Here is an 18,270-nt window from a genome sequence, read left to right on the forward strand (position 1 = left end):
TAGTATAAGATTACTCTGCCTAAATGAAACTCACCGAGAGTGATCCCTCAAAAGAATCTTCTATGAGGAAAGGCTTGAAGTTGGCAATCGCATGATCGTTCCAATCGTCAAAATCGAATATCTTGCTAATAATGTCGTGTTCGCTCGTTGTTCCCCACCAGTTCTCAGTGACGTCGATGGTTGAATCGATTCGGGCAGTTCGTACTCCAGCCACTAGAGAGTAGGCCTGTGTGTTTTCAGCGATCAAGTTGCGCTTCACTCTCACCTTTTGTAGTCCGTCAAATACAATTACACTGGATGGTGTCTGGAAAAATATATAAAAAGTTTATATCATAGTGTTTGCTCTTCAAACATAAACTTACATAACTTTTCAAAAATAATGTGTATTTGTACAGTACTTATTTAAGAGTGGCTGAAATAAGGTAGTTGCTCTATCAAGTGTTTTATATTTTAATAGGTTTTTGGCATCTTTCATGATTTTAGTCTAAGCTATTGTATTTTTCTGCCTTAGACCAACCTTTAATGTTGCTGTATTTATAGAAGAATATTTCAGAACCACACCTATCAAGGGAAAACATTGCATTTAAGTTAGTTAGCATCATTAATTGATTAATGACAAATTTCATATGGGTCTAGAATGTATCCCATCTTGGGATCAAATCAGAGTTGAAGGCAAGCACTATACAGTCTTACAACCACTTCGATAACGAGACTCCAAGTCCAAAGTCAAGTCAAATTTGACTCTTTCCTCAAAGCAGAAATTTTGTCTGAGTTGAGATAGTAAGAAGAAAGATTAACAGCCTAGATTATCAGCACAATGGAAAATGGTTGTAATAAATTTTGATAATTATAAGATTGCCATCACCAAAAATTATCTTAAGTATTTTTTAAAGTTCATTTACCTCGGGGGAAGGTGACCTATTCCTCTTGATGATATTGTTGCTAAACTCCGCCCTCAACTCTCCCAAAATCTCTGACTGACTGTCTGCCTTGAACTCGACCATGAATGTTCCAGTGTTGCGTTCGATTGTGTTTCCATGAAGCCACATCTGTTTTTCCATTCCTTGCACGGAGACGAGGCCCGACCGACACACGTTGTCCTCAAACACGTTACGAGTCATGTTGAACCTGCAAAATGAGGTTAGTATTTTGGAGTGAAAATTTATTTTGATGATTATTTTGGGTTTTGGAAAGCTAATGTTGTTATTTGAAACTGTAAGTCTAGCTTCTGAGAAAAGGGTAAAAAAAAAACTGATACTTAAATAAAATTCTAATCAGGAATTGGGCAATACTTTAAAATATATGAATCATGGTGACTACTAATTCCTTTGAGTACAAATTTGGGATATTTCAGAGACCTTTTATCATAGAAAGTCGTCTTTAATATGCATGAAGTAGCCTATATTGTAGCCAAAAAATATTGGATTTTAGAAACCATAATAAATAAAGTAAATAGATCATTAAGATCATAAGCATTGATAAGACTTATCATCATGAGAGTGTACATTTGCACTATATTATTTTCATAAATAAAATACATTGCTAAACACAATATAACTTCCCCACTGCAACGTTTAGTTTTGGTGGGTTTAAAAATCAGTTTTACATTTTTGTAACCCCAGTAGAAACCCATGACTCAGAATGTGGTTGTATTAAAATCAGTTACTTTGGTCCACCTATTATGATCGGTCATTCTAATCAAGGCCTGCCATCTCAGATTTAAAGATTTTTGTGTCATTGAAGTTATAAAATATCAGATCTAGTGTATCAAAATCCTAAAGATACACAAAACACATGAAGTTAAAGGGTATTTTTATTTTTTCACCAGCATCACCTAGTGAAGTGGCCTCCAATCACTGCGGCGTATTGCTGGTTGTTGCGCCAAGTGTTGTTGTGCAGTATCACAGAGTGAGTGAAGTTCTCGTTGTATTGCCACACATAAGGCAGACTCAGCTCCAGGCCGCCTGCGTGGTTGCGCTCGATAGAGTCGTCACTCAGCAGCCAATGGAACAGGTTGTTGGAGCTCCGCAAGTCTCTGCGTGGAAGAAAAAGAGTAGTGTTTTTTTTTTTGTTTTTTTTTTCTTCTTTTAACCTTGCATTTGCCCGTCCACATAGACTAAGCGCCCATGCGTGGATCGTTTACAGCAAAGCAAGGAGTGAGCCGGTACAGTACAAAGGTGAACTGTACTGATAAAATGTTATCGTCAGTGACCAGGATCCGAACCCACGACATCGCTGCCATGGGCCCGAAGTCCGCGACGCTACCGACTGAGCCACCGACTCACTAGATGAGATTAATCTTTTTAAATACAATATTTTTAAATATAAGTGCCTGTGAGTCTATGTGATAATGCAAACTGATAATTTAAATAAAAAAATTTAGAAATTTAGAATTCAGTAATATTTATACCTCCTCTAGAAGTATTATCCAAGTAAATATAAATTCCATAATTCACTAAATGTTTTCTATTACCGCTACTAAATTAACACATACTTCATCATGCAAGTGCTTCACTAGAAAAGTTGTTTAAATCTCAAGATAAGACAGTATATTTGTAACACTTTGATTTAAGGCCGACCAAGATTACTTTATTAATATCTAACTTCCTCTAGGGCCTAAAGTTCAAGATCAAGAACTTGGAAGCAAATGATCATGTGATCAACAATCATACTGAAGATGAAGGTCACTTTTACCAACCTCTTAGCTACTCTACCAAACGGTCGAGCATCAAACCCTGCCTTAAGAAGAAGCTCAAGGAAAAAGCAACCAATTAAAAGAATGAACATGTGATTCCAAAAATTTGGGGAGAGGTAAAGTGAACTACTAGGCCTACTAAATCTTGTCTAAACTCCTACTGAAGATGATTAAAGTTCCAAAATTCAAATACCTGCTTCCAATCTCTTGGAGAAGGAAAGCTTGAAAACTGAATAAAACAACATGTTAAGAGAGTGTTTATTTTAATGTGTGTACCACTACTACCACACATTTCTAAAAAGATATGTTGGGCCGTAGAATTTAATAAGACATAGTTTTTTCAAATGTACTAAAGATTGATACTGTAGATTTTTGGAAAATATTACTATGTCCAGAGGAACATTTCTGTTAGTGTTGTTATAAGCCCAAAACATTAAAAGTTCTAAAAAGATTTAAATATTTGATGATTTTCAATCTATCACTGGATGTGATGCGTATAGACCAAGCTTGTGACTGACAAAAACCAATGAAAAATCTCTAAAAATTGTCGTTTAACAACTTAAGAACTCTTAGAATAGAACACTTTCCCAAAATTAAAGACAAATGTCACTAACCAATCAGTATAATGGCTGTTGTTCATGAGTATTTAAGCACTAGGTTGCAAGATTGAAGCAGGGGCGGCGGAAGCAAATTATTGTTAGGGGGTCAGAAACCTATGGTGGAGGTCCACATCCGGGGGGTCTGGGGGGTATGGAATACCCCCCAGGGGGCAAGGGGGGTCCGGGAAAATTTTGAAAAATAAAAGCCTTAAAACGTGTTTTTAGGCTACCTGAAGAACATTTTTCTTCAAGCAGTAACAAAGAAAATTTACAATTTAACAAAGATGCTACTCTGTTCATTGTAAAAACATTATAATAAATAATACACATAAATCTCAAACAAACATAAAATGAAGTACTGGTGCCCAGATTTTACTAAAGCTGCCAGCAATGAGTTGCTGCAGACGACATAGAAGAGTAAACAAGCTCTAGGCCCTAGGGATTTATGTGTTCGCGTAATTTCGGCAGGCTCTGCCCCTCCCCCTCAAAACTGAATTAATAATAAGTTAAATTAAAATTAGCTGCTTGATTATAGTTAATCACAAAAGTAAGACGGTAGGGTATAACCAAGTAAGTGTGTCCACTGGGGATAATTAATGGTTCACACAAAAAACATTACAAACATTGTATTGGCACAACATAAAATTACTAAGAAATACAAAACCTTTTTGATGAATTATTGCTAAAATAAGTAAAATCCCACACGAGAATCTCAAGATATTAGCCTACTACAAGTTTACTAGATTTAATTAGAGTTAGTTAACTCTCCAAAATTCCAATACGATCATGAACATCAATTAAATTAATTATTACTTTTATAAGGTTTAGTGAGTATTAAGCCCCTTCATAATAAATGTAATAGATTATTATTAATAACTAAATTGTTTATCTTTGTACTTATCTTCAGTAACTGTTATTAGGCCTACTTATACTTTTCTTCTTGGGCCGAAAAAATAAACGTATACAGTACGGAATGCTTTATATCTTTAAATTTTTTATATGAACTCAGGCCCTTGACCCCCCTGACCCTTCCTAAAATTTCAGGGGGGTCAACTGACCCCCCTGACCCCCTGGTTCCGCCGCCACTGGATTGAAGGTACCATCCCCGCCCACTGACACACTAGGCAAAAACGTCAGTTTCGTTTTAAATCTCTCAAATATAAATACAAATTTATATTATTTACTTTAAAGTATAAGTAATATATACAGACCTGCTGAACTGCAGTATCCCACGGCCGTTGTCTGTGATGAGTGTGTTGTTGAACACCAGAGATATCTCGGAGATGTTGGTCTGCGCGAGGCTCCAATGTGGAGAGTCTATGAGCACTGCCTCGGCTCCGTTGTGGCTCAGGTCGCACCCAATCACGTGCAATGACTCGTTACTGTGACGCAAGTAGTGTTCCCCACTCTCCGTCAGGTATCTGCAGAAAATAAGATAGAGATCTTCCTTGAGCATATATTTGTTTCTTTAGCTTTCCTTTGTATATTTTTGGTTGAATTAGATTATTGTTGCAGACATTATTCATTATATATAACTCAAGTCCTCGGACTGTGTGGCTATAATCAAGTTTTTACTAGATAGTGTTAATACAAATGTACCTACCTAACTCGTTTGTTTTTATTGTAAGCCTTTTCAACATTTAAAAGGTTTTTGTATTTCTCTTAACATTTTGTTGTTTTTTAGCTATTATATTTCCTAAAGCCGCCACTGATTTCTGTACTAATCTTGCCATGTTCTAGGTTTCCTCTCACCTAAAGTCAGTTCAGACCCTGAAACGTTATGATACTTTCTGTTTAACTAATCAAAAATTTAAAAAAAATTTCTGCAATTAAAATTTTTTTAGAATTTATTTAATATCTACTAACCTGTTATAGAATGACATCCAAATTCCTCTCTCGTTCCCTTTTATTCGAGAATTGATCAGAGTCAAAGTTGGAATCGGCCCTTTCACTATTTTGCGCTCTATGTTCTGTTCAGGAGCTGGAAAAAGAAACATGTATTTTAATCGATGCATAAAATAAAATTTAACACAAATCTACGCTTTGCGACATATTATTGGAACTTTAAGCTTTGATCAATTCATTTTGGTTTAGCTGCAAAATTCTTAAACAGCGCTAAAAATTATCTTCGACATTTAACACACACAACATTTAAAATCGACAATAAATTAATAAACCAAACAATTTTACAAAATAAAATCAGTAAAAAAAAATTAGACTGTAAAATTGCTATTAGCTACATTTCAAATTAAAATACAATTTTTCACACTTTGCAACTGACAATACCACACAAAATAAACTATCTATTTAGAAACTTCGACCATAGGTTGTTAATAAAACCAGTATTTACTATGGTATATACCTCTAAGACAGGAGACAGCCAGTATAGCCATGCCTAGAGCATCTTCACCACTGTGGTAGTCCAGCACCACAGTGTAGGAGGTACTGGTAGTGGGGAATACCAGCTGGTCCTTCCGTACACTCCACACCTGGTCATACATCAATACATTGGTAGGTAATACACTAATACATGGTCATTGTCACTCATTGAGTAGTGTAGACCAGTCAATTGCTCTCTATGTTTTTAGACGGTGACAGTAACATTTTTCAAATAATGTTATCTGATAAAAATATAGGGTATTTGCCATGAATTATCAAGGAAATTGACAGGAAAGCAGGCTTACCTTTAAATAAGTCCATAGAGACACATAAAACATCACAAAATTAAAAGTAGAAATCTTTGTGGTCATACTGTCCACTTTTTAAAAGTGTGGTTGAAAAAGTGGTCAGTGACCACGAAAATGTCTACTTTTACTTTTTGTGATGTTTTATGTGTCTCTATGGACTTATTTTACCGTTCCCGGACGGGCGAAATCGTGATATAGGACAGGAAAAAATTATAGGAAAAAATTAATATAATTTTCCTTAATTGTGTTTTGTTATACAAGTATACATAAAATAAACACAATAGAACACTTCATACTGTCAAAATAATTTTTTACTCGTTTTTAAATATGCGGATATATCTGCTACCCGTCCGCGGATGAGTAGAAAAGCAGCGGATATATCCGGCACCCGTCTTTGAAGATATGACCATGACAACGTTAGGCAATAAATAAAGAACAATATGTTAACAATAAATTAAGACAACATAGTGTTGAGCGCAAAATGTCGAGGGGAGGTGGGTGGTGCGAGGGGAGAGGGTGAGGAGCGGGAGAGGGTAGGCGCGTGAGAGAGGGGGGAGTGTGGGAGAGAGCGCAGCCATGGAGAGAGCAGGAAAGTGGCGCCTTGGTACCGCGAAACATCTGGTTACTGCTCAAGCATCTGCCAGTCTGTCTGAAGAGAGGGCGGATATATCCGCTTCCCGTCCGGAACATCAAAAACCATAAGCGGATATATCCGTCACCCGTCCTTTATCGCCAAAGACTTAGGCGGATATATCCGTCACCCGTCCGGGAAGGGTTAAAGGTAAGCCTGCTTTCCTGTCAATTTCCTTAATAATTTTTCAAATAAGAGTAACTTTAGAAATGCATTTAGAATAAATATTGTTTTATTCTGTTAAATTGTAATTTCCCCTCACCTCTCTAGCCGAGTGCAGATCGGGTCCGTCATGAACCAGAATGTCTTCAGTGCTGCGGTTGTGAATCGGGTTGAAAAGTTGAAGTCCAACCACAAAACCCGGTTTACACTGAACAAACAAAAGAATGTCATTTGAGTAAGGCTGTATTGGTAAGGTAAGCTGGGTTGTCTAGAAAATATATTACTCGTTAAATACAGTATATATTTTTCTAAAAGTTGGCTTTAGGAGGAACGAATGGATACACAACTAACTCACATAAGAAAACATTTTCAGGTAGTTGATAGCACAAAAGAAATTCTACTACCATTCCTAAATTCTACTATTTTATCTTAAATGATAATGCTTGGAAAACGAAAATACAAATTCAATGCGTTACAGGGCTGTATTTCCCTAAAAGGTGGATGGAGGTCCCGGCCTGGGAGGAGGCCTCACAGAACATATTTTTTCTTCAAAAATAAATTTCACCAATGTATCTTGTACACACTAATGACGACATTATTGTTGCTTAAAATGTTAAACTAAAGTAAATTAGTTTGTTAACACCAACACACAAAAAGTTTAAACCCAATTGTAAAATCGCCAGAATATAACTAAACTTTTAACATGTAACCTCACCCTGAGATAGAACTGCATGTTGATGGGGTCCAGAGTGACTCGCTGGGTGATGAGTATCTGAGTCTAACCTAACCTAGCCTAACCATAACCTCACCCTGAGGTAGAACTGCATGTTGATGGGGTCCAGAGTGACTCGCTGGGTGATGAGTATCTGAGTCTAACCTAACCTAACCTAACCATAACCTCACCCTGAGATAGAACTGCATGTTGATGGGGTCCAGAGTGACTCGCTGGGTGATGAGTATCTGAGTCTAACCTAACCTTACCATAACCTCACCCTGAGGTAGAACTGCATGTTGATGGGGTCCAGAGTGACTCGCTGGGTGATGAGTATCTGAGTCTAACCTAACCTTACCATAACCTCACCCTGAGGTAGAACTGCATGTTGATGGGGTCCAGAGTGACTCGCTGGGTGATGAATATCTGAGTCTAACCTAACCTTGCCATAACCTCACCCTGAGATAGAACTGCATGTTGATGGGGTCCAGAGTGACTCGCTGGGTGATGAGTATCTGAGTCTAACCTAACCTAACCTTACCATAACCTCACCCTGAGGTAGAACTGCATGTTGATGGGGTCCAGAGTGACTCGCTGGGTGATGAGTATCTGAGTCTAACCTAACCTTACCATAACCTCACCCTGAGGTAGAACTGCATGTTGATGGGGTCCAGAGTGACTCGCTGGGTGATGAGTATCTGAGTCTAACCTAACCTTGCCATAACCTCACCCTGAGATAGAACTGCATGTTGATGGGGTCCAGAGTGACTCGCTGGGTGATGAGTATCTGAGTCTAACCTAACCTTGCCATAACCTCACCCTGAGATAGAACTGCATATTGATGGGGTCCAGAGTGACTCGCTGGGTGATGAGTATCTGAGTCTAACCTAACCTAACCTAACCATAACCTCACCCTGAGATAGAACTGCATATTGATGGGGTCCAGAGTGACTCGCTGGGTGATGAGTATCTGAGTCTAACCTAACCTAACCTAACCTTGCCATAACCTCACCCTGAGGTAGAACTGCATGTTGATGGGGTCCAGAGTGACTCGCTGGGTGATGAGTATCTGAGTCTAACCTAACCTAACCTAACCATAACCTCACCCTGAGATAGAACTGCATGTTGATGGGGTCCAGAGTGACTCGCTGTGTGATGTGTATCTGAGTCTAACCTAACCTAACCTAACCATAACCTCACCCTGAGGTAGAACTGCATGTTGATGGGGTCCAGAGTGACTCGCTGGGTGATGAGTATCTGAGTCTAACCTAACCTAACCTAACCATAACCTCACCCTGAGATAGAACTGCATGTTGATGGGGTCCAGAGTGACTCGCTGGGTGATGAGTATCTGAGTCTAACCTAACCTAACCTAACCTTGCCATAACCTCACCCTGAGGTAGAACTGCATGTTGATGGGGTCCAGAGTGACTCGCTGGGTGATGAGTATCTGAGTCTAACCTAACCTAACCTAACCATAACCTCACCCTGAGATAGAACTGCATGTTGATGGGGTCCAGAGTGACTCGCTGGGTGATGAGTATCTGAGTCTAACCTAACCTAACCTAACCTTGCCATAACCTCACCCTGAGGTAGAACTGCATGTTGATGGGGTCCAGAGTGACTCGCTGGGTGATGAGTATCTGAGTCTAACCTAACCTAACCTAACCATAACCTCACCCTGAGGTAGAACTGCATGTTGATGGGGTCCAGAGTGACTCGCTGGGTGATGAGTATCTGAGTCTAACCTAACCTAACCTAACCATAACCTCACCCTGAGGTAGAACTGCATGTTGATGGGGTCCAGAGTGACTCGCTGGGTGATGAGTATCTGAGTCTAACCTAACCTAACCTAACCTAACCATAACCTCACCCTGAGATAGAACTGCATGTTGATGGGGTCCAGAGTGACTCGCTGGGTGATGAGTATCTGAGTCTAACCTAACCTAACCTAACCATAACCTCACCCTGAGGTAGAACTGCATGTTGATGGGGTCCAGAGTGACTCGCTGGGTGATGAGTATCTGAGTCTAACCTAACCTAACCTAACCATAACCTCACCCTGAGATAGAACTGCATGTTGATGGGGTCCAGAGTGACTCGCTGGGTGATGAGTATCTGAGTCTAACCTAACCTAACCTAACCATAACCTCACCCTGAGATAGAACTGCATGTTGATGGGGTCCAGAGTGACTCGCTGGGTGATGAGTATCTGAGTCTAACCTAACCATAACCTCACCCTGAGGTAGAACTGCATGTTGATGGGGTCCAGAGTGACTCGCTGGGTGATGAGTATCTGAGTCTAACCTAACCTAACCTAACCATAACCTCACCCTGAGATAGAACTGCATGTTGATGGGGTCCAGAGTGACTCGCTGGGTGATGAGTATCTGAGTCTAACCTAACCTAACCTAACCTTGCCATAACCTCACCCTGAGGTAGAACTGCATGTTGATGGGGTCCAGAGTGACTCGCTGGGTGATGAGTATCTGAGTCTAACCTAACCTAACCTAACCATAACCTCACCCTGAGATAGAACTGCATGTTGATGGGGTCCAGAGTGACTCGCTGGGTGATGAGTATCTGAGTCTAACCTAACCTAACCTAACCATAACCTCACCCTGAGGTAGAACTGCATGTTGATGGGGTCCAGAGTGACTCGCTGGGTGATGAGTATCTGAGTCTAACCTAACCTAACCTTGCCATAACCTCACCCTGAGGTAGAACTGCATGTTGATGGGGTCCAGAGTGACTCGCTGGGTGATGAGTATCTGAGTCTGGCCTTCCTCCAGCTCTATGTTGGGTTGAGAGCTGGGCAGTAGTAGAGGGGGTCGGTGGAGGGGAGCAGACGCCTCCTCAGAGGAAGACTTGAACCACCCCGCGATCTCCCGCTGTTGGTACACCGTGAGCGCCGGGTTGTGTCGGATCCCTGCCACCTTGTTGTTCTCTATCACCGAGCCTAGAAGAACAGTATGAATACAGTTGTAGAAAACTCTATAGCGAGATGCCTCTTGTCAATTCTATTTTCCCATTCGTCCCACTATCTTGTCTGTCATCATCTCTCATTGGCTGATTACTGATAAGGTGGAGAGGCTTCTGGGTTGTATGTTCTTAGAAGCCAGCTCTACCCATCATAACCTAGCTCAAGTCAGCTGGAAAATATTTTTTAAACTGATACTTAAGCTACCGCTTACTCTGTTCACACATGCTGGCCGTCTAAGTGAACTATAAATATCTGCATTGCACCATGGGTGGCAGAGTTAAATCTATTTCTGACAACTAACATACAGAAATCATTTGTGAACGGCATACAGTAAACTGAGATTGAATACACTGAGAAATTTGTATTGCTAACTTGTTTTATAACACTGTTAGTGAAAATGCAATCTCACAACCACAAATTATGTTTGATTACCATTAAACTGGAAGTAAACCTAAAAGTTTACGTCAAAGTTTTTTTTTTTTTACTTAAAACAGAAAATATAAAGAATTGAAAATTCGTTCAAACTGTGACCACATAAAGCTAGCTCCACCAGTTTTAACCTCAAAGTCTCTTATTAAAAATCATCAAAAAGTGGCATACCTGTGATCTTGAGGCCGAGCTGTTTAAAAGCCACGCCACTGCCTCGGTTGTTGGTGAACTCAGAATTGTGAACAATGTTGGAAGCTCCGCTGTAAATGTCTGAGTAGATCACACCTAATCCATCTTGCACGTTGTCCACCACCCGCACATTGTCTAGGCTGTGGCGGTACACATCCACTTGAATGGCTGCGGCAGACGACATAAACCAAATCATTTTTTGAGCCTTTGAAAGTCTTTTACAATGGCACTAAGCTTCTTCACTGAGTAGCAAGGGTTCTTTTAAGCAATACCAAAATTAAAGACCTAGAGAATTCCTAACACTATCTCTGCAGTAAGGGCACAAGACAAGAGCTAAGGTTTTTTTTTAATTTTTTTATTATTGCAGACCTACAATAGTATAAAAGTATCTCATTAATCTGTAACGAGTCAAACCAAAACTTCACACAAAAGTATCATATTTCACTGTCACTGACAGCATTTTCAGTCAAGAAAGCGTTGAGTTGTGAAGGGGGGAGGGGGTTGGGGATCTTTAGGTTCCTAACTTCTGCATCTCTTTATTTAGAAATTGCTATTCAAACTACTCTAAATAGGAATTGCGACAAAAAATGAAGGTTATTTTTCGTGCATCTGTGCATAAACTCTGATTTTCTTATGTACCCTACACTAGCTGAACAAAATATCTTTTCAAAAATCTTTAAAGCTAAAACTTAAAAACGTTCCTAAAAATTTTCCTTTATAACAATTCAGACAGCATTACCAGGTTTGAAGCTGTTGGTGGCATAGTCCAGCAGGCCGGCCTTCTGCACCGTCACGTACTGCAGGTCAGTCCGCTCAGCTGTCCCGGCCAGCCGCACTCCGGCCCAGTGTGGCTCGTAACACCTCAGTCCCACGTCCTGGTCATGAGTACAGGAGTTCTCCAGGTGTAGTGATCTCTCAGCTCTACACTGTGTGATGTCGTAGTCCTCCTCCGTACACTGGACATTGCTGGGCACAGAGTATATAGATTAAACAGGAGTTTAACATACTGAAAATAAACTAAAGACGTGAGAAAAATGTCATAGTCTGGAACTTTTGGGGGAAAACCCCATGTATGCAGGTGCAGGATCAAAATCTAATAATAACCTCCCATAAGCATATGCGATGATTGCAAGATTTGAAAACTCATATCGCACACGTCTTAAAAATCAAAAATATTTTGTACTATTTGAAGAAATGAATGAAAGATCTGCTACATCTTAAGTTTATTTCATTATAAAGATTGATTATGGTTTTGTGATATTTTCTTAGTATTATTAAATGTAAGCTAAAGATTGAGGTAGTGTTAATATAATCATTAACATTTAAAAATATTGTTGAAACATTTTATCGATTTTATACCTCATGATGATTTTTTCCGATGTGCCAGCCACTGGGATGTCAGCCCGTTCGAGGAACCAATCATCAGGGTTGAGCACAAGTCCCAGCTGATGGCATACTAGAGCTGCGTCTGTCATGGTCCAGCCATAATTACATACTGTGCCCCACTCTTCTCCTACCTTCACCTGTAAAATACATACAAGAGAACTGTTGTGAAGAAAGTAAAACCAACTAACATACATAATAACACTTTATCCAGCAACCATACAGTAACGCGACACAAGAAAGCAAACAACTCAGAAATTGTCTCTGGATGATAATATGCAAGTTTTGCACAGTGACTTGACATTTTCCACAGAAAATAATAAATTAGTTTCAATATGGTTTTAAATGTTAATGATGGGTCCTTTTATGCAAAAATCTATTTAGCAAAAACACATTTTTGATTTACGTACTACATGATATGTTCCGCGATATTTCTTAAATTAGCCTTCTTAAAACCTCTTTCACATTCAACAACAGAGGTTAGATAACTGTTATTGGTGATGTGAGGTCCTACAGATGGATAAAGGGGTTAGAAACTTGAATCCAAAGGTTGAACTTGCATTTGAGCCAACAATCAGAACCCCCATATGTCCAAAACAAATCTTAAACAGTAAACGCTAACAGCCTAAAATTTGAATTCCAAAAGTCGTCTATTTTGCATTTACAGCCTTTTAACTGAACTATAATGTGTTTTAATATTTGCTTTTAAAATCCCACGACTAAAATGCATTGTGTTCATGCAAAATATCCAATATTGTTTGTGTTGGAAACTTATACATGTAGAGAAAATTAAATAGCCCTATAATTACCTGTAGTCTACCCTCTTTCTCAGTCCGTCCACCCAACAGTCTCACAGGGGTGGGGTCAGAGGGGGGGAGGGGGGCTTCTGTCTCCGTCTCTGTCTGTTGCTCCATGACACTTTCTTCTTGTAAAGTCAGCAGAACGTTGTTCACCTTACGTCCCCGAGCTTCCAGCTTACCAGCCACCATCATACCAACTCCAGGAGGAAAACTGTGGAGAACAAATCACATGTCAAAATATTGTAAACTATCCTTTGTAGTCAAATCGACTAAGTCAATTTAATTGAGAGCACAAAAGCTTAAGTATTAAGGATTTTTAAGGATAGCAGACTTGCCTGAATGGGAAAGAGTTTGCCCTGACACAGAAACATTTTTAAGTTTACATCACACAAAAATTTTAATATTTCACTCTCATATATCAGTCAAAAATTAGCACACTTTAAACTGTCAAACTCTGTTTTCTGTCACCTCAAAAACTCATGTTTTGCAATATTTACTGTAAGGTTGATAGTCAAGGCTACACTGTGTATTGGTGTGATGACTTACCGCAGCACCACACCAGGCTGCAGAGTAAGTCGTCCTTCAGGCCGGATGTTGATATCCCTCAGGACTCTGTACTCTCCAGGTCTCAGACTCTCCAGACCATCCACCTCTCCTCCCACCGCGTCTGTCCCCTCCACATGGAACTGTGGGACAAACTGGTTGATCTGGGAGATGGTGCGGCTGCCAGGGTTGCTGCTGTGAAGGAGGAATGGGATGAACCGGATTTTGGCCAGGTTGTATCGGTCCTTCCTGTAGACAATATAGACAATAATTTTAGCAGGTAAGAGTCAACTCCTGAATAAGAAAACTGATGCCAAAAAGGGAATGGAGAGGTGAAAGCACACAAAATATGAAAATGTTGACCAGCCAATTAAGAAGACATCAAAGGATTTAAGGGTAGAGGTTTAGTTAATACCATCTTGGGTAAAAATGGAAATTAAATAAAAGTAGTGATTTAGATGAAAAATTACACTCTTTCAGAATTTTGTAACGATAACCAAAATTAACTTTTAAATAACAAAAATCCCAAAGAGTATGTAGTCTTATTAGTTTTTTCATATAAATAAAGCTTTAAATTTAATCATACACTTTCAGTTCACTACGGTTGATTTAGGGGGTGAATCACCCAAAATGTATTTTTTTAAAGTAAGTTAGCAGGCTTTTACTAACCTCAACTAGGCCTATACTTCCACGATCCTGATGGAAATTTGTGAGTTGAAATGCTTACTATGTGACAAAAATCAAAGATCTTAAAACAAATCAGTAAAACACCTAACTAAAAAATACTAAAATCAGTGTGACTTTAGTAACTGGAATACCCCTGAGCCTAAGATAGAGGATTTTAAAAAATCATCCGTACCTATCAAACACTCTCTCAAATATCTTCTCCTCGCTGGTTGAGCCGAGCCAGTTGAAGGTGCAGTTGATCAGCTGGCTTTGGTCTTCCAGGTGTGAGCCGACCTCGTACACCGAATCAGGGTTCTGTAGGATGTTACGGAACACGTCTACATTGGGCGATGATACTACCAAAGGAGCTGCCACACGACTGCGGGGAATTAACCGAGCCTCTTCCTCATCTCCTGCAAGACAGAACAGGAATTAATATTTTTAAATCTAATCATACTTGGATCCATTTACTTTACTGCCACTGATCAATAATCATATTTGGAGGTACCTCTTTGTGTATGATTATTTAATACTTTACTGACAGAACCCTTGTGGTGAGGACATGTTGAATATCTACAAACATCAAACCAACGCTCATCCAACAGTTAATACATACTACTTCTTTAATTCACGCCAATAATGAAGAGGAACAATTGATTACTATAAGATTTTTTCTTTTGTCCCAATCTGTACAAAAGTCTTGAAGTTTGTACCAGTAATACTCACTTCTGAAAATGAATCAATCAAATAGGTATAGTCCAGTCAAGGAATGAGGTGTAGAGTGCGTGAGCAGGTAACTAAGCGATTCCTTCAGAAACTTGTTCAGGGGGCTTAGGGTGTTAACATACCAAAAGTCCTGACTCCTAGGTGGTGAGCCAGGGGGTGGAGGGGGGAAAAAGGGGGGGAAAAAGATACGCCTTTTGGGTTTTTTGATTATATCTCGAAAACTATCAACTTTTTGTATACTATAGTAAAATATAAAATTGAAGAAGATTAAATTTTCTACAAGAAAAGTGTATAATGTGTTTATTTTGGTTCAACAGATTACGAGTTATAACTTATTTAATTGATATCTTATTAAAATCTCCTTCCATGAGAAATACATGTAAATTAGTATGCGAAATGGGGCGAATCCTATCCGCCCAAAGGAAATATAAATGCTATTCTGTAAATCTTGACAAAATTTCCAGTAATTTGACACTTTAATCATTAAAATTGATCCAAAATTAAGGCGAGGGCGAGGTAACAAAATGTCGAGTTTTGATGTTTTTTTATTGGAAATATAAAAAAAAACCTTAAATCATCCCATTTTTAAACGCTCACCCTCGCTTTAATTTTTGACAAAATTTCATGATTAAAGTGTCAAATTACTGGAAATTTTGTCAACCCTAAGCACACCCTAAGCCCCCTGAACAAGTTTCTGAAGGAATCGCTTAGTTACCTGCTCACGCACTCTACACCTACTTTTGGATCATTCATTGACTGGACTAGTACTTATTTAAACTAATCAATATTGAATACATACAACCTTTATTTGTCAGTTATTCTACTTCCAACTCTTCAACTATAAACACGTTTTAGGCCAAGATATTCTGAATTTAATGTAAAAATAATTTATATCTATATCTATGAAATATTTTTTTAAGTTCGTTTTTTTACTTAAGAGACCTCACAGTTCTCAAAATTTAACTTATATTGAACCTGTAAAACTATAACATATACAAAAATCCTCACCATCAAATGGTTCCCGTATCCGGTTTCTCCTGATGAAGTTCCAGGTGAAGAGAATATAATGCACTTCACTGTACGCAGACAACCCGATGTTGACTACATAAACTCCACTGTTCTCCACAAACTCGTTGTTCCGAATCACAAATCTACTTGGCATAACCTCCAGCTCCTCCACTGCGTCATTCTTGATCAAAACTCCTCCGTAAGTATGGCCAGTCATCCGGTTAAACTCTATCACTCCATCCATGTTCACGGCCGGCCGGATTTTGATTCCCAACTTCTTGTTTTGTGAAAAAGTGTTGTGACCGATTTGTAATCTTGTAGAAGGGGCGTTCTGCTTCCAGCATGACTTTATCTGTGGGAAAAGCAATGGTTTAGTAAAATAAAATTCAATAAATTTACTCTACCCCTGACCTAATATATTCATACAAAGATGCCATTTGATATAGATACAAACAACAAAAGTCTGAAATGTAAACCCTCAAACATTGAATGTTACTAATATTAATACTAGTATACCAATATACATTTTGGAGAGGTGTTCATGTAACTCTAAATGCTAGGCAATGCTCCCTCCTCCACCAAGAGTCCACCCATATTGGACCCTTTGATGGAGTTGTCCTTGACTATATAATCCAGAAGGTAATATTATTTTACATCAATGTTCTCTAAAAAATCAGAAGTAGCAACAGCAGTAAATTTACTCCAAAGACTTTTGTAACAGCTTTTGAAACAGACAGGCACTAAACATCAACTTAAATGTATTGGTAGGCCAACCAAACTTCTAAAACTCACCTCGATCGCAGTGTTTAGACTGAGGTTGAAGAAGTTGCCGGTGATATTGACGATGGAGTCGCCACAGAAGTTTCCCACCAACAGTCCGGTCTCCAGGTTGCGGAACAACTCACTGTAAGCAACACTTGTCTCTTGTTGGAAGGATTGGTACTCTGGTTCCTTAGTGTCGTTCAACCTGTCAAAAACTCATTATTACTTTGTATTCTTTCTGATAGTAGCTGGTTTAGAGCTCACCTGACAGTCAAAATGTTGCCAATTAGATATAAGATAAGAATATATGTCTATATGTTAATCGGGTGTGAGCTATCATCATGATCATACCAAATTTCAACCAAATCCGACCAGTAGTTAATGCGTGATTGAACTTCAAACAAACAAACAAACATACAAACAAACAGACAAGCACACAAACATTCACATTTATAATACAGTATTAGTATGATGATTACTGAGACAAAGTTTATGGTGATTTATATATTACTTACCACACAGCCATTCCAAAGCCCTGATTGGAGGAGAGTGAAGACCTAGTTACATTTACGACACCACCAGTGAAGCTGACATTAACCCCGTCACCTACGTTGAACGCTATCCTGGCATCAGAAATGTTTACATAGCCAACTCCCCTCAGCACATGAACACCTGATAACAATCGTATACAAGTTATACACAGAGTAAGCAAATTTACTGAGAATTTATCATATTTTTTACACACTCTACATATACCAGGCAAAAACAACTTTAATATTGTCTTCAGCTGATTCATTAGGATGACAAATATAAAATGGGGTTTGTTTAATCAGTGGATTATCTAATTAAGTTCTATTCAATAAAAAACAAATATTTACCTGCAATATGGTTATTGTGAGAAACATCACTCTGAGAAAGATGAAATTGGCTTCTGAAGCCCTCCAAAGCAATTCCTCGGCCATTGTTGTCTTCCACCTTTGAATCTTCAACCACGTTCAGATCGAACCATTTTCCTAAATCAAAAGAAATAATGATCAATATAAATACTTTATTTCAAAATGAAAATATTTAGAAAGATTAAATTAGAAGAATTGTTGGTAATGTACCTTCTTTGTAAATAAAATTATATTATTGTCTGTACATGATCATGAAGTTTTTGGTTATTTTTATGTTTTAGAACCTATGAAAGCAACAAAAATGCCAATTTAGGCTGCTTCCTTGGGTAAAACTAAAGAACTGATCAAGATCAATATCTTTTTCCTATCCTCTAAAATGTTGAGATGTCTTTGACTACT

General features: G+C 38.7%; 1 protein-coding gene across 1 annotated transcript in view; it reads right to left on the reverse strand.

The window, feature by feature from the left end:
* LOC128985263 (protein bark beetle-like) overlaps window positions 1–18,270 on the reverse strand; it is a 39,085-nt gene that overhangs the window by 19,373 nt on the left and 1,442 nt on the right. The window contains exons 2-19 of the mRNA XM_054404654.1: window positions 17,854–17,988; window positions 17,491–17,647; window positions 17,006–17,180; window positions 16,214–16,565; window positions 14,673–14,892; window positions 13,817–14,062; window positions 13,280–13,481; window positions 12,447–12,610; window positions 11,827–12,053; window positions 11,070–11,255; window positions 10,201–10,445; window positions 6,875–6,982; window positions 5,657–5,783; window positions 5,161–5,275; window positions 4,506–4,715; window positions 1,835–2,035; window positions 903–1,128; window positions 35–304 (exon numbers count right to left, since the gene is read on the reverse strand). Coding sequence (XP_054260629.1) covers window positions 35–304; window positions 903–1,128; window positions 1,835–2,035; window positions 4,506–4,715; window positions 5,161–5,275; window positions 5,657–5,783; window positions 6,875–6,982; window positions 10,201–10,445; window positions 11,070–11,255; window positions 11,827–12,053; window positions 12,447–12,610; window positions 13,280–13,481; window positions 13,817–14,062; window positions 14,673–14,892; window positions 16,214–16,565; window positions 17,006–17,180; window positions 17,491–17,647; window positions 17,854–17,988 — 3,566 coding nt within the window. The remainder of the gene's footprint in view (window positions 1–34; window positions 305–902; window positions 1,129–1,834; window positions 2,036–4,505; window positions 4,716–5,160; window positions 5,276–5,656; window positions 5,784–6,874; window positions 6,983–10,200; window positions 10,446–11,069; window positions 11,256–11,826; window positions 12,054–12,446; window positions 12,611–13,279; window positions 13,482–13,816; window positions 14,063–14,672; window positions 14,893–16,213; window positions 16,566–17,005; window positions 17,181–17,490; window positions 17,648–17,853; window positions 17,989–18,270) is intronic.

This window comes from Macrosteles quadrilineatus, unplaced genomic scaffold (genome assembly GCF_028750875.1).
Source record: "Macrosteles quadrilineatus isolate MER2022 unplaced genomic scaffold, UCM_ALF_1.0 Scaffold_2__2_contigs__length_208266976, whole genome shotgun sequence".
Taxonomy (NCBI): domain Eukaryota; kingdom Metazoa; phylum Arthropoda; class Insecta; order Hemiptera; family Cicadellidae; genus Macrosteles; species Macrosteles quadrilineatus.